The 14,559-nt window shown below is 49.6% G+C and overlaps 1 protein-coding gene across 5 annotated transcripts in view; it reads left to right on the top strand.

The window, feature by feature from the left end:
* Positions 1-2,423: 2,423 nt before the first annotated feature.
* Positions 2,424-14,559, top strand: part of MSI1 (musashi RNA binding protein 1) — a 55,929-nt gene continuing 43,793 nt past the window's right edge. For 2 of the 5 annotated variants that reach the window (XM_081842066.1, XM_081842062.1), the window contains exons 1-4: positions 3,138-3,334; positions 3,893-3,933; positions 4,503-4,584; positions 4,707-4,791. In XM_081842066.1, the coding sequence (XP_081698192.1) occupies positions 3,276-3,334; positions 3,893-3,933; positions 4,503-4,584; positions 4,707-4,791 (267 nt within the window). In that variant the 5' untranslated portion in view covers positions 3,138-3,275. Of the gene's footprint in view, positions 2,798-3,136; positions 3,335-3,892; positions 3,934-4,502; positions 4,585-4,706; positions 4,792-14,559 lie in introns of those variants that run through there. The other 3 variants (XM_081842063.1, XM_081842065.1, XM_081842064.1) reach the window with 3 other exon arrangements.

The raw sequence follows: 14,559 nt of genomic DNA, 5'->3' as shown, positions 1-14,559 counted from the left end.
GACGGCAATTTGTTTGGGGATACTGTAAAAAGGCAGCCATTTATTTGGAGAATTTCTTTTTTTTAAAAACCAAAAAAGTCTTGAAGCAATTATAAATCGCTAAGACAAATAAACAAAAGCTGTCCCTGTCCTGAGGCCTACAATCTAAATAAAAAAGACATGACACAAAAGGAAAATGGAGGGAGGACACCAGTTCCTAGAAACAGGAAGTAGACTGCTCTTGTACTCCTTTGGGACCCCCCACAGGCATCTAGTTGGCCGCTGGACTAGGTGAGACTCTGGCATGATCCATTAGGGATCTTCTTGTGTTCAAACACAGTGTATACTACTCTTTTGTGGAGGAAAATGGTATCCTAAACTGGGTAGTTCACTGGTTAGAGCTTGGTGCTGATAATGTCAAGGTTGCAGGTTCAATTCCCATAGGAGTTTCTTGCTAGAGCTGTGTTCCAGACTTCTGGGCAACCTCCCAGGGGCTGCATTCCAGTGGTGGGTGGAGCCAGATGCAAAAGAGGACGGAGCAATAAATGCAAATGTTACCTTTGTACAGTAGGCTAGTTTCGTACATCACAACCCCTCTCTGTCCCTCCCCTCAGGCAAACATGCAGCACCATCAGGATTCAAGGACATATCCCAGACAGGGTAAAACACTGCAAGGTGCAAAGCAGGGCCAGTAAAGAGTGTGGCTCAGGGAAGAGTTCTGAGGGCCAGATAGAAATCTTCGGAGGGCCGCATTCAGCAACCTGGACCTTCTCATCCGTGTCTTAGGATGCAAACACACCAACATGGAAAATTTGTGCATCTTTAGGGGAGTCTGGAGATAACACAGATTTGCCAAGAGGCTCGTTTTACTCTTTGTAAGGGACATGAGTCTTTCCTGCAGTGGTGCTTTGCTGTGGAATCCCCTCCCTTATGAACATAGGCATGTGCCAATGCAGGACATTCCAGCGCCTTTTGCAATTGGCTCCCTGGATTTTACTAGCTCTTCATTTCATCGGGTAACTAGGATACACACCCTGATTTAGCAGTTGAATTTATGTTATTTGCTTTCAATGTATTTTAAAACTATTGTACATCACCCCAAAAGATTTTCTGTGAATACAATATAGAAATGCTTGAATACTACTTATAGTATTATGCTACTGATATAATTGACGGCACAGATGTGGACTGAACTCAAAGAAAGCATGTTTACCTGCCCACCTGGATAAGTTGTCCAGGAGGCAACTGACCAAAGGAACAATTCCAAGCAGAATAAGAAACAAGGACTCATTTTTTTTAATCATGTATATAGCACAAGCAATGCACATGGCTCAGTAGAAACTTAAGTGTTTTTTTTTAATAAAAAAAGAGGCAGATACTTTTGCCAGAATCCTCATGCACACCAATTTAATTACCTACTTCCACACTGAGCTACACACAAAGGTGATTGGAGGGTCCTATAAACTGCACCATTTCAGACTGCAAGGTGGGAGGGCTGAAAACTCCAAGCACTCCATTGTTAGCTGGGCAAGTGATTATGGGAGTACGGGGAAGTTCTTCCTTTTTTTCTGATGGTATAGATTCCCAGGTGGGGAACTTATATTTATTGCATTTATATCCAACCTTTTCCTCCAATGAGTTCAAGGTGGTGTACATGGAGCTCCCCCTCCTCACTTAATCCTCACAACCACCCTGTGAGGAGTCAGTGACTGGCCCCCAAGGTCACACCCAATGATGGAGGAGTAGCGATTCAGATCCTGGTCTCCCAGGTTGTAGTTTCACACCACGCTGACATCTCTTACTTGGCCTGAAGCTGCACAACCTCGAGCCTTGCATGTAAATCAGGCATGTGGGGATCTGTGGGCCCCTGAAGATGTTGCAGGACTACAACTCCATCCGCTGGAGCAAGCATGTCCCAATGGCCAGGGATGATGGGAGCTGTGTTTCCAACAAAAGGTGCAGGGGCAAAACTTCTCTGCACCTGGTGTATAAATCCCAGCAATGGGGGGGGGTCGGGCTGAGACCCCCAAATGCTGTGGGACCCAAACCCCCAGCAGGCCCAGTCGAGGTGGCCATCCTGTGGGGTTCTGAAGGTTGTGGAGTTGGGAGCCCAGCGCCATGTGGAGATCACCCACCCAGAGGTGACTTGTGCCCTGGATCGAGATGGTTAAAAGTGGCAAAAGGAACTCCCCCACTTTTCCCCTCTCAAGGTCCGGCCCGCTTGGTCCAACGAGTTTCCGGACAGGACCACTTTCCGGGGAGGGGGGGGATGCACTGCCCACTCATTCGCGGCTCCCCAAACCAAAATGGCACCTTCTCCCTCTCTCACCCCCCCCCTCAAAGGCACCACATTCCCGTCCTTCCCGAGGCCCTCGCGCGAGAGAAGCTCCATCCCGCGCGCCTCTCTGAGGCGGGCCGAGCGAGCGAAAAGGCCGCGCCTGAGGGGGCAACTTGGGCGCTGAGGGTCGCCAGGGCGCTGAGGCGGCCAGTAAGCTAGCCTAGCGGGCGAACCCCGCAGCTGCCCCACGAGCGAGCGAGCGAGCCGGCCGGCCACTCTCCTCCTCCTCTTCCCTCAAGCGCGCCGGTCCCCCGCCATGTCACATGCTGTTTATTGTTGCCGGCTAGATGGGCTTTAACCCTTTCCTGCGTGGGCTCCCCCGCTCCTGCCGCCAAGCTGGGCTCCAGCGGCGGGGCGAGCGAGGCATGAGGCGCCAGGTGGGCCCAGGCAGCGGAGGGAGGAGGGCGGCCCCGTCCTCCGCCCGGCGCCCTTGACCATGGACGCCGCCGCCGCCGCCTCCTCCGTGGCCGCCTTCAGCAGGTAGAGCAGGACAAAAGCCCCGCCGGCATCCCCCGGACCCGCCTGAGAGGCCAAGGTGGACCCGGCGCCGGCCGGCCGGCCCCCCGCCCGCCTTTGTTCCCCGGCGAGGCCTTCTCCCTCGCCGGCCCCGGGCGCCCTGAGCGCACAGCCGTGTTGCGCGCCGCCTTTGCCGCCGCCCTGAGCGCGCTGCCCGGCGGCGGGCCGGCTTTTATGCTCACGCCGGCTGCCGCGGGTGGGAGGAGCCGGGCAGGTTGTCCCCGGCGCTGCTGCTGCTGCTGCTGCTGCCGTTGCCCGGCCTCCTCCTCCTCCTCCTCCTCCTCCTCCTTCCCCATCATCATCTCCACCTCCTCCTCCTCCTCCCCGCCCGGCTGAGAGGGGTCGGGGGAGGGGGCAGCATGGCCTGGCCGTCCGGCCCCTTTTCCAACGCTCAGCTGCCCCGGGAGTGTGGCGCTGCGCCTCGCAGGGAGAAGAGGTCCGAATGGAGACAGAAGCCAGCCAGCCCGGCCTCGCCTCCCCGGACTCCCCCCACGACCCCTGGTACTCGGCCCGGCCCACCCTCGCCTCCGACGCTGCCTCCTCCTCCTCCTGCTCCGACGCCGACGCTCTCGGCCGGCCGGCAGCCTCCCCGCCATGCCCGATTGCTGGCGGCGGCGGCGGCGGCCGGGGCAGGCTCTCTCCTCTGCCTGGCTGCGGGGAGCCGCCAACATGGCCGATTCCCCCGCGCGCTCGCCTCCTCCATCCACGCCTCCGCCGAGCCGGGCAGCCCACTCGCGCCCGCCGCATCCCCGGGGCGCCCGGGCGCCGCTGCCGCCGCCCCGATCCACCATCCCGAGCGCTCTGGAGGCGGCGCACACACGCCCCCCCCTTTTCCCCAACGCCACGCTCGCCGCCCGCCATGGACGGAGGAGTTCCGGGGGTCCCCCAGGCAGCCTCCCGTCCTCTCCCCATGCGCCCGCGCCTCCCTTGATCGGGGGGGCTTTCCCTCCTCTCCGAATACGAAACGCTTAACTTTTATGGCCGTCTTCTTGCTCTCGCGTGCTGATTTAAAACCCCGTGTCTCTCTCTCTCTTTTTGTGTTTTCTTCCCTCTCGCTAGCAAAATGTTCATCGGGGGATTGAGCTGGCAAACCACGCAAGGTGAGAGCAAGGCGGCGGTAGCGGCCCGGCGTGGGGAGTATTGGGGCGGATGGGGGGGGGTAGAGAGGGAGTTACTGGGCCGGGGGGCCGGGGGTCTTCTGGGTTCGGTTCTGGCCGAGCCGCACCTGCAACCCAAACTTTCCCAACTCCTCTGACGCCTTTTCTTCTGCCCCTCCCCAAATCTTCTCTGCGATGTACAGAACTTAGATGCGCCTTTTCATGGCGGGGGTGGGGGGGAGCGGGCTTCTCCCATGTGGGTCTTTGTGAATAGCTTTGGGTAAGGGGCGCTGTTCGGACTCGTTTGCAAGGGTTCCCCCCCCCACTCCCTCTCTCCTTCTCTGTTGGGGGGGGGAAGCTTCCCCTCGAGCATGCCCCTCTCCCTCTTCTCTCTCCACCTCCAAGTGTTGTAGGATCTACCCCACTCTTTGCCAGCAGAGGTCGAATAGCCCCCTCCCTCTTTTCTGTAAGCTTTGGGGTGGGGAGGAAAGAGGCATCACCCGGGGACACCCCCCCACAGTGCCGCCACCTGCCTAGGGGACCCATTTGTGTCCTTCTCTTGTGCTTTGCAGAAGGCTTGCGGGAGTATTTTAGCCAGTTTGGCGAGGTGAAAGAGTGCCTGGTCATGAGGGACCCACTGACAAAGCGATCCAGGTGAGATGCCCCCACCTCGCCCCCCCCCCACCCGAGATCCCTCCTGTACCAGATCCATTCTTTCTAACCAACTTCCTTTCGGTCTCTTTCTCTCTCCTTCCCACCTCCTCTCCCTGGTCCAGAGGATTCGGGTTTGTCACTTTCATGGACCAAGCTGGTGTGGACAAGGTACTGGCCCAGTCTAGACACGAACTGGACTCCAAGACGGTGAGTCTCCTTCTCCCATCTCCAGAGCGCGCTCTGTGTGTGTGTGTGTGTGTGTGTGTGTGTGTGTGTGTGCGCAATAGCCAGCGACCTATCAACTATTGACTAGAGCTATATTGATCCTGTCTGGCTATTGGGTTTTGAAGCAGGCAGTGAAACCAATGACTTCTCTAATTTGTGCAAGGACCTGATGTGTTTCTTGGCTTAGAGGTTGTGTTTTTCAAAACTTTTTAACTCAGCAAAGTTCTCTTTGCAGAACAGTTCTAGGGAGGTAATGAATTGAAAAGTATTGTACTGGGGCAGGCTGAATGCCTGTGTGATGCTGGTTGGATATTTTGGAGGAAAGTTCAGTGCTTCAGTGGTGGGGTGAGGGCAGACCCTAGGCGTTTTGTCTGGCTTGGCCCATGGGGTGCTGCTGGAGCTTTTGCTGAACCTGAGATATCCTGAGGGATGCTTGATTTCTCCCTGAAGATTAGGCCTATTCTTTTGGATCTTGGTTAGGCATCAGAAAGTGACTGGGTTTTTTTGTTTTTGTTATTTTTGAGAGGGGCTATTTTATTTGGATTTTGGATTTTCCACCTTGGCCTAACCCTTTCAAGCTGGATCTTCTTCCCCCAATATCTGGGGCCTGAGCGGTTGACTGGCAGATCCCCTTCTCACTTGCAAAATAAAAATAAAATTAAGCTCTTTTGGTCCGAGGTTGTGTGGAATGCCAGCTATGATGTCTCAGGGCTCCCTCCCCATTAATTCTGGGTATTGGAAGAAGATCAACAGTGTGTCTGTTCAAGAGGGAGAGTTACTCTGCATATGGTCAGAGACACAGTTTTCAAACATTCAATGGATGTGGCCCTGGGGCTCATGTTCTGGGTCTCAAATGGAGACATGGCTTTACAACACAATGTTCTTTGCAGTAGTGAAGGCTTTTTTATTATAAGAAACCAGTAATTTTCCAAAATAACATATGCAGCAATAAATACATCTAAACAGCATAGCTATATATAGCGATGCATGATAATTTCAAATCCCAGGTGCAGGTGAAGAGAAGGATTTCTAGAGTATATATCTCTTTTGCGTTTCTCTAACATTTAGGTCACCTTCGGGACTATTTTTAAAAGTAGCAAATCCTAACTCCTGTTACAAATCAGAATGAACCTTTCATGTGCATCTGTGTCTGTCTGGGCTGGGACTTGTCTCTCACCATCTTCCTGATTTAACGTAAGAAATAAAGTCATTCCAAAGTTGTTGAGCATTAGTCTGTTGCCTTCGTGTTTCTGAGCAGCTTAAGGAGGCACGTTAGTTTCTCCGTGATTGCCAAGTCCCAAAGTTCAGTGGTGAACTTTGGTAAGTATCTGTTTTAAAGTGGGGGTCTTTCTGATGACCAACAGGTGTTTTGGGGACCTCTCTCTCTCTCTCTTGTGAAATTGGCGATCTTGTACACTTAATTTACCTAAATGTTTAAAGGTTATCTCTTGTGTCCCTTTGCCGTTTGGTTGGGAGTGGTACCACCAGAAAACTGAGGTGGGAAGAGTATGTTTGGGGAATCTGCAACCTTTCACCTGGGAGTCACCCTACCCCCTTGGCAAATCCCCTCCTCCTAGGAACTACATAAATGACTTTCTGACATATTTCACCAATTGCCACCCTCCCCTCAAGCCTATTTGCATGTTCAGAAAGCAAGAAGACTTGCCTTGGGGGGTGTGCAGAGGAAAGTAGCAGGTCTGGAAGCAAAGAACTAGGAAGGGAGGGGGTGGGCTATAGAAGTGATCAACAGCCAGCGCAGCTGTTCCATTCCTATTCCCAACATATGGTGGCTCTTTGGTTGTCTAATAACAGAGAGCTGAGTCCGGATCCAACTAGTGTCTTAGCCCAAGTAGATTTGGGGCCCTGAGGTGGACAATCCAAATGAGAATACCCAAATCAAATTCCCTCCCTACTTTCCAAATTTGGATGTTCAGATTGGGTTTTCTACCTATAGGCCTTAAAATGACTGGACCCCAAATAGTTGGATACCCCCCCAATTTTGGGGGCCTAGATAGGGACTTAAAATGCTTGCTCAGCTAAAGGTCTTTGTTCAAGTTGGGAAAAAATAAATAAATAAATAAATAAATAAATAAATAATAATAATAATAATAATAATAATAATACTATTTATATCCTACCCATCTGGCTGGTTTCCCCAGCCACTCTGGGCAGCTTCTAGCACATATAAAAACATAATAAAATGGCAAGCATTGAAAACTTCCTGATACGGGGCTGCCTTCGGATTACTTCTAAAAGTTGCGTAGTTCTTTATCTTTGATTTGAACCGTTGTCACCCAGAACTGGGTTGAGTGCTCTTTTGAACAGTTTGTGAGACCTGTAGTGCATCTTAGTATAGCATCATAGAAATGTAGAGTTAAAAGGGGACCCCTAGCATCATCTAGTCCAACCCCCTGCATTGCATGCGTCTTTTGCCCAGTGTCGGGCTTGAACCCAAAACCGTTGGTTTGCCACTCTTAGTTTTTCAGGGCGGGGGGTGGTGGTGTTTGTGAATGTGGATACACATTTTGGTGTTGGATTGCAGTGGCTGGGAGTCTTTTCTTGAGGATACTTTTAAGTCATTTTTCCTGTGATTGAAATCTGAGATATGGGGCTCAAGGTTAGAACTCTGCCTAGAGGAAACAACGTTCCACCCCCCCCCCCTTTTGCAGGGCATGACTTTTAAAGGAACAATTCTGCTCAAAACCCACAGAAACAAAGGGGAACCTATTCAGTCCCCCTTCATTTTGGGGCGAGGGGCTTACGAAAGAGAACTTTGCCAGCGGCTAATGTCACAGTGCGTGCCGTTTTAATCCAATTTCTGGTAGAGTTCAGTATCCAAGGTGAACAGAAGGAATTCCAAAGGGAGACCTTTCCTTGAGGCTGCCTGGGGGAGTTGCAGGAAAGTTGATCACTGCCCTCCTTTCTTCTGGGGATCGTTCCCTTTACCGTGTCCAGGAATCTCCTCTCTCCCGAATGCATGTGCCCTGTGTTCCTTAAAAGTGTAATGAAAGTTTATCCTGAAAGTTCAGCACAAGTTTTCATTATTTTTTTTTCTTTTTAACCGGTTAAAAAGACTTGATACAATGAAGCAGGCCACGCAAGTTGTGCTGTGCTAAATGGGTTAGTCTTTCAAAAGTCTCTGTTAGTTTGGGAAGAGGATATGATGGTCTACTACTTGGAAGTAATCCTCACCTAAATCACTGAGGTTGCTGTAGGATTGGGTTGTAATAAAGCTAGTCCTATTGGGGTATGTATGCAGAGTAGAGTATTTCAGGGGGGGGGCAGGCCATCTCCCCTCCCTCTAAACCAGCCTCCAACTGGGTGCCCTCCAGCTGTTCGGAACTACAACTCCCATCAGCCTTAGCTGACTGGTTGGGGCTGATGGGATTTGTATTCCAAAACAGCTGGAGGGCACTCGGTTGAGGAAAAGCCTGCCTCTGAACTTTGCTATGGTGCCTAATCAGCTAAGCCCATCCTGGATCTCTGTGGGAGCAGCAAGGTCACCCCACCCCTGAAAGAAAGGAGTGAGTGATGAATGAATATCCATGGCGGCTGGCCTAATCCTTGGGAACAGTTTCCTGGGAATACAAAGTGAGATGAAAGCTGTGGTCTCTGATCCCTATTCTTTTCTCTGCCTCCTCCGAACAGTGTGCTCTGTCTCTCCCTCTCCCTCTTGTCTCTTACAACCTTGCTGTGGGGCCTCCCCTTCGAGGTGGAGCGGTTGGGGGGAGGGGTTAAGTGAGCCGAGGGAGAGAACAGAAGGGGTCTCATGCTGTACGGACTGGGGGGGTGGTTGGACTGGGGGGGTGGTTGGCCGGCTATTGAAATCTCCTGATGCGTCTGCTTTGCTGGGTTGAGGGGGAGGAGGGCGGGAATTGTGGGGAGCAATTTCAGTAGAGGATAGCCCTCTTTTTTAAAAATACCCACCCTCTTTTGTTTGGAGCTCAAACCCTTCTAAGCTATCTATCCTCTTTCTCTGCCCTTCCACCCCACCTGGGTCAGCCAGTGTTTCAGGTCCTGAGATGGAAAATCTAAATGGCATTACTTACACACACACACACACACACACACACACACTTAACATCTTCTGGGACATTCTCCTGCTCACACCCCATTGGAATGAATGGGAGTTGCAGGAGAGCACAGATTCCCGCCCCCATCAAATCTTAACTAACGAGGCGTGTGCAGAATAATTTCACAGTATTTATTTAATTTTGCATTTATATCCCACCTTTTTCTCCAAAGAGCTAAAGTGTTGTACATGGCTCTTTCCCCTCCTCATTTAATTCCCACAGCAACCCTGTGAGGTAGGATGGGCTGAGAGAATGTGACTGCCCCAAGGTCACCCAGCGAGCTTCATAGCTGAGTGGGGATTTAAACCCTTGTCTCCCAGGTCCTAGTCCAATACTCTTAACCACTATGCCACATGGGCTCTCCCATACTTTAATGGTGCCCTGAAACTGCCACCTTGCCTTGTTTTATCGCAAGTACAGCTCTGCTCTTTCCTTCCTTCCTCTTTTTTTTTAAAAAACCAACAAAGCACTTTTTCTGATATTAGACAAAGATAAGAGCAATCAAACTCTCCTCCTTTTTAAAATAAAAAAGTCTGTTTGAAAACATTGTTCAAAACATGTGCACAGTCTTAGGTTGGTGCAAGTTTCCAGTGCTATTTATTTGTTAAGTGTATATTGTGTTATCTAACCCATCCTAATCCTGGTATTTAGGAAACATTGGAGTAGGGATGTAGCTCAGCAGTGGAGCATTTGTTTTGCACACAGAAGGTCCCAGATTCAACCCTCAACACCTCCAGGTAGAGCTGGGAGAGAACCCTGCCTGAAGCCCTGGAGAGCCCCTGCCAGCCAGTGTAGACAGAACTGAGGTACATGGACCCCAAATGGTCTGACTTGGTATAAGGCCACTTCCTGTATCCCAAGGCTGGTCTTCTGTGACTTGATAGTGGCTTTCTAGGGTCTCAGCCAGAGCTATTCCCATTTACCTCCTACCTGATCCTTTTTAAACTGGAAGTGCCCTGGGTTTTTCTACCAAGTTCTGAACCCTCTTTGGGAAACCCTGGTCCAGACCTAAACATCTGAGTTCATTGACCGCTTTCATGAGCTTATTAAGCTGTCCTTGTCCCAGTGTTAGAAACTCAGATATAGAAGCTATTTGGCAAATGGCATCTTAAACCTAGGTTGCAATAGCCACAATGGAATGTCTAGTCACCTTTTTTGCAGTGGCATTTATTATTATTATTATTATTATTATTATTATTATTATTATTGTTGTTGTTGTTGTTGTTATTGTTATTGTTATTGTTATTGTTATTGTTATTATTATTATTATTATTATTATTATTATTATCATTTCTGTAACGCTTTGTATTTTAAAGTAAAAAATCTTACAGCAGTTTACGACACATTAAAACATCAAATAAAACAAACTCGAGCTTCAAGGAAAATATTTCAGATCCTTCTCTAAGTGACATTTGGCTTTCCCCATATTTATTTACCTACTTAATTTATATAGCTGCCCCATAGCAGAAGTACTCTAGGGAGCTAGTGTGGTGTAGTCATGAAGCTCACAGTGTGACTTTGGTCCAGTCATAGCATCTTAACCTACCTCACAGGGCCATTGTAGGGATTAATTGAGGAGGGAGGATGAACCATGTAGTCCTTGGAGAAAAAGGTGGGATATAAAGGCAATAAATAAGCTATTCTGATTACCTACTTATGAAAGCTGGAGGGGCCAACCAGATGGAGATGTCAGTGGCCAACCTGGCACCCAGAGATTGCCATTTGACCACAGTTGGACGCGTGCCAGTCGCAAAACGTACCTGGCGCTTGGCTAGTTTCGAACACTGCTTATCCCCCAACCCATATTATTAGAAATGGAAGTGAAATAACGTCAAGAAATAGCAATACAGGGTTTTTTTAGCAGCATGGTCTGACGGTAGTGTTATATTGTGTAATCATCTTATTAATCATAGAGGTTTCTCGTTGGCAAGGGAGTGCACTCTGTACATGCTCATGCCCTTGATTTCTGAGGCTCATAGTTCCTGATTAACTTTTTTGCACTATACCCTGTGAACTTATTTTTCACTGCTAGACCCTTGCTGACCCCCTTTCGACCCCTGGGTCTTTAATCACCCACTGCACAGTCCCATTGACCACTTTGGAGATCCTAGTCTGGGAGGTGTCTCCGGAGGTCCACATACGCTTCCCATGTGACTTGATTACTCTCCAGTTGACTGGTTGGCAGCTTCCCATGTACAAATGGGATCCTGTTGAAAGGCAGAACTGAACTCAAGTAGGCGAAGTAGGCGTTCCTCTCTGGTGATGAATCTGTTTTGGCTCATAAGAACGTAAGAAGAGGCTGCTGGATCAGGCCAGTGGCCCATCTGGTCCAGCATCCTGTTCTCACAGTGGCCAACCAGGTGCTTATGGGAAACCTGCAAGCAGGATTCAAGCACAAGAGCCGTCTCCCCTCCAGCAGTTTCCAGCAACGGGAATTCGGAAGCATTGCTGCCTCTGACTGTGAAGGCAGATTACAGCCATCATGGCTAGTAGCCGTTGATAGCTTTATCCATTTGTCCAATCCTCTTATAAAGCCATCTAGGTTGGTGGCCACCACTGCCTCCTGTGGGAGGGAGTTCCATAGTTCCACTATGCATGAGGAAGTCCTTTGGTTTTTTCCTTGTCCTGAGTCTTCCAACATCCAGCTTCATTGGTTGTCCATAAGTTCTGAGGTTATGAGAGAGGGAGAAAAACCTTTTCTTTGTGCCATGTATCATATTGTAAACTTAAATCATGTCACCTCTTTCTCTAAACTAAAAAGTCCCAAACCCTGCAACCTTTCCTCAATGGTGTGTGTGTGTGTGTGTGTGTGTGTGTGTGTTTGTTTGTGACTCTATCCCCTTGATCGTTTTTTGTTGCCCCTTTCTGAACTTTGTCCAACTCTATAATCTCATTTTGGAGTTGAGGGAGCCGCAACTGTACACAGTATTCCAAGTGCAGTTTCACCATTCAGCAAGCCCATTCAGTTTTCAGTGTGGCTGTGAAGTGATGAATGAGCCTGTGTGAACCAGCTCTGATGGCTGCTGGCCTCTGCATTTCCCCCTGCTCCCTAGGAGCCTGGAGTGATTTTGAGGTGGAAGAAACTTAAGTGCAATGTTTCCTCAATGGTCTTTATTTGTAAGCAATGTAGAAACACGCTGAGGTCTGTTTACGCGAATGCTAAGTCTTAATAGGTACCTTTGCTAGGCTGGAAGATAACCATTGCTGAGGGGGCAGGAGGAAAGTGGGGCATTTTGGATTCAGGGTGAAGCAATTTGCAGCATAGCTGGCACCGCAGGTCTTGCCGACGTGTCTTCTGTGGCTCCGCTTGGCTACGGTATCGCTTTGGCAATAGATAACCTCAGAGGATGATTCCAGCAAGTTAAATGTGGTTACACGGGCTTTAACGGTAATTACACAGTGTTTGGAGCGGTAGTAGGATTGCGAGGAAGCGGATTGCGCCCTTGGCTCCCGCCTGTAAGGTCACTAGTCCTCATGATTAGAAGTGAGAGCAAAGGGTATTGGTTCAATAAAGTGCCTTTTTAAAAACCGTGCATACATATAGGGTTCTAGGGGTATTGAGAGTGCTTCACTCAGTTGCCCTTACAATAGCCTTGTCAGGTTGGAGAGTCTTATCCCCCACCCAGAGGGAAAAGCCAGACCAAAAATGCGTACTGTGGGGTGTTTTGCAGGGAGGATTGGTCAGAGGACGAAGAGTTAAGGACCTCATCCTGCCCTCCAGTCCTTTCCTGCAAGCAGGAACCCCACCCCCAAAAGATTAGTAGCTTTATTTTTATTATTACATTTGTATCCCATCTTTTTCTCCAAGGAGGTCAAGGTGGCATAAACTATTCTCCCCCATGTCATTTGAGTCCCCACAACAACCCTGTGAGGTAGGTTAGGCTGAAAGGCTGTGATTGGCCCAAGGTCACCCAGTGAGCGTCACATGGCATGTGGATTTGAACCCTGGTCTCCCAGGTCCTAGACCGGCACTCTTAACCACTGCACCAGGCTGAAGGACGCTTGGGTGTGATGTCATTCCTCTCTGATGCCACCTAGTGGTAGAGGCATGACTCGCACCAGTGGCTTCCTGGCTTACATCTCCCCTTATGCACAGTTTTGGGTGCCCCGTCAGATGCAAGGGGAGAGGGCAGAAGTGCCTTCCTCCTGCCCTGTGGGTCTCTGCTGAACTCCACCTGGCTGGGTTGAGCTGCTTCAATGCACTTATTTCAGGAACTGTGGGCAGCCAGCCTCTGCTTTCAGTTCCCAGCTAAAGCAGTGCACTGGCTGGCCTGTCATAGGAGGTTTATGGGGTTGGTTGTAAGGCCGCCTGAGATAATGTGTCCAAAAGAACTCCAGGCATGCTGGAACGCTGCTGCATACATATTAACAGCAATTATGATGATGATTAGGGTTGCTCTTAGCTGGGAGGTGAATAACTTCTCCCTCGGCCCTGGTTTGCATGGAGGTATTTTTTGGAGAAAGGAAGGAGAGGGAGGGAAGTTTGGCCAGCCTTGCAAATAAGTTATGAAAGTTACTAGCCTGCAAAAAAACAGTAACCAGGCTGGGCTTGTGGAGGAGGGGCTCCACTCCCCCCGTCCTGAACCTCATTGGTTTCTATGCTGGCCTGCCCACACATCTGCACAGGACATCATTCACTCACCTGCATGCAATTCCTTGTTGCCTGTAGCTACCAACTTGGTGCTTAACCTGATATAACCTTTATGTTTTAAATCTGACCTTCACTTTTCATAATCTGTTTGCAAATAAATGCCCAACTTAAATTTCTAGACTTTACTGCAATCGGATCAGGTGACCCTGAGAAAGAGCTGAGCCAGTAGTAGCCAATATGGTTCCCCTCCAGATGTTGCTGGCTCTAAACCTCCCATTATTCCTGACCTTTGGCCATCCTGACTGGGGCTTGCGGGAGTAACTGTAGTCCAACAATGTCTGGAAGTGTTGGCTCTCACCGCGGGATGAAGACTGGGAACTCTCAGCACTGTTTCTGCCAAAGGCTTTAATGCGAAAAGTCAGGTTCAACAGGTACAGCAGGTACATCAGAGGCATGGGGCTTCAAAAGGCTATCTGCACAGCAGCGTCTGAAATTCACCAGACTCCAGGCACATTTTGCACCTGGCTCTTGGCCACTTGCAACCAAGTGGAGATGCCCAGGCGCCAGGATGTCACCCGATGTCTCCACCATCTGGTGGTGCATGCCTGGGGATCCTTGGATCTTGCCTGTTTTCATATGACAGCAATATATCCTGTAGAATTCTATCCGTTACATTTTATCTGCACAATCAGAATGAATTTCAGGAACTAAAAAGTCATATTGAAAAGTACGACTTTTGAGCCATCTGGCCCCCAAATTGCAGCTAGGCATTCTGTTTTGGCGACTGTAACCTGGTTTAAGGAGCCATTTGATGCCTAGCTTATACAGTGGTACTTCGGGTTACGTAGGTTCAGGTTACAGACTCGGCTAACCCAGAAATAGTACCTCGGGTTAAGAACTTTGCTTCAGGATGAGAACAGAAATCACGCAGTGGCGGCGTGGCAGTAGCGGGAGGCCCCATTAGCTAAAGTGGTGCTTCAGGTTAAGAACAGTTTCAGGTTAAGAACGGACCTCCAGAACGGATTAAGTACTTAACCCGAGGTGCCACTGTATATCTGAGTTTCTAATACTGTATGCACAGCAAAC

The sequence above is a fragment of the Podarcis erhardii genome (genome assembly GCF_964252035.2).
Source record: "Podarcis erhardii genome assembly, chromosome: 15".
NCBI lineage: Eukaryota > Metazoa > Chordata > Lepidosauria > Squamata > Lacertidae > Podarcis > Podarcis erhardii.
This window is presented reverse-complemented; position numbering and strand designations above follow the sequence as displayed.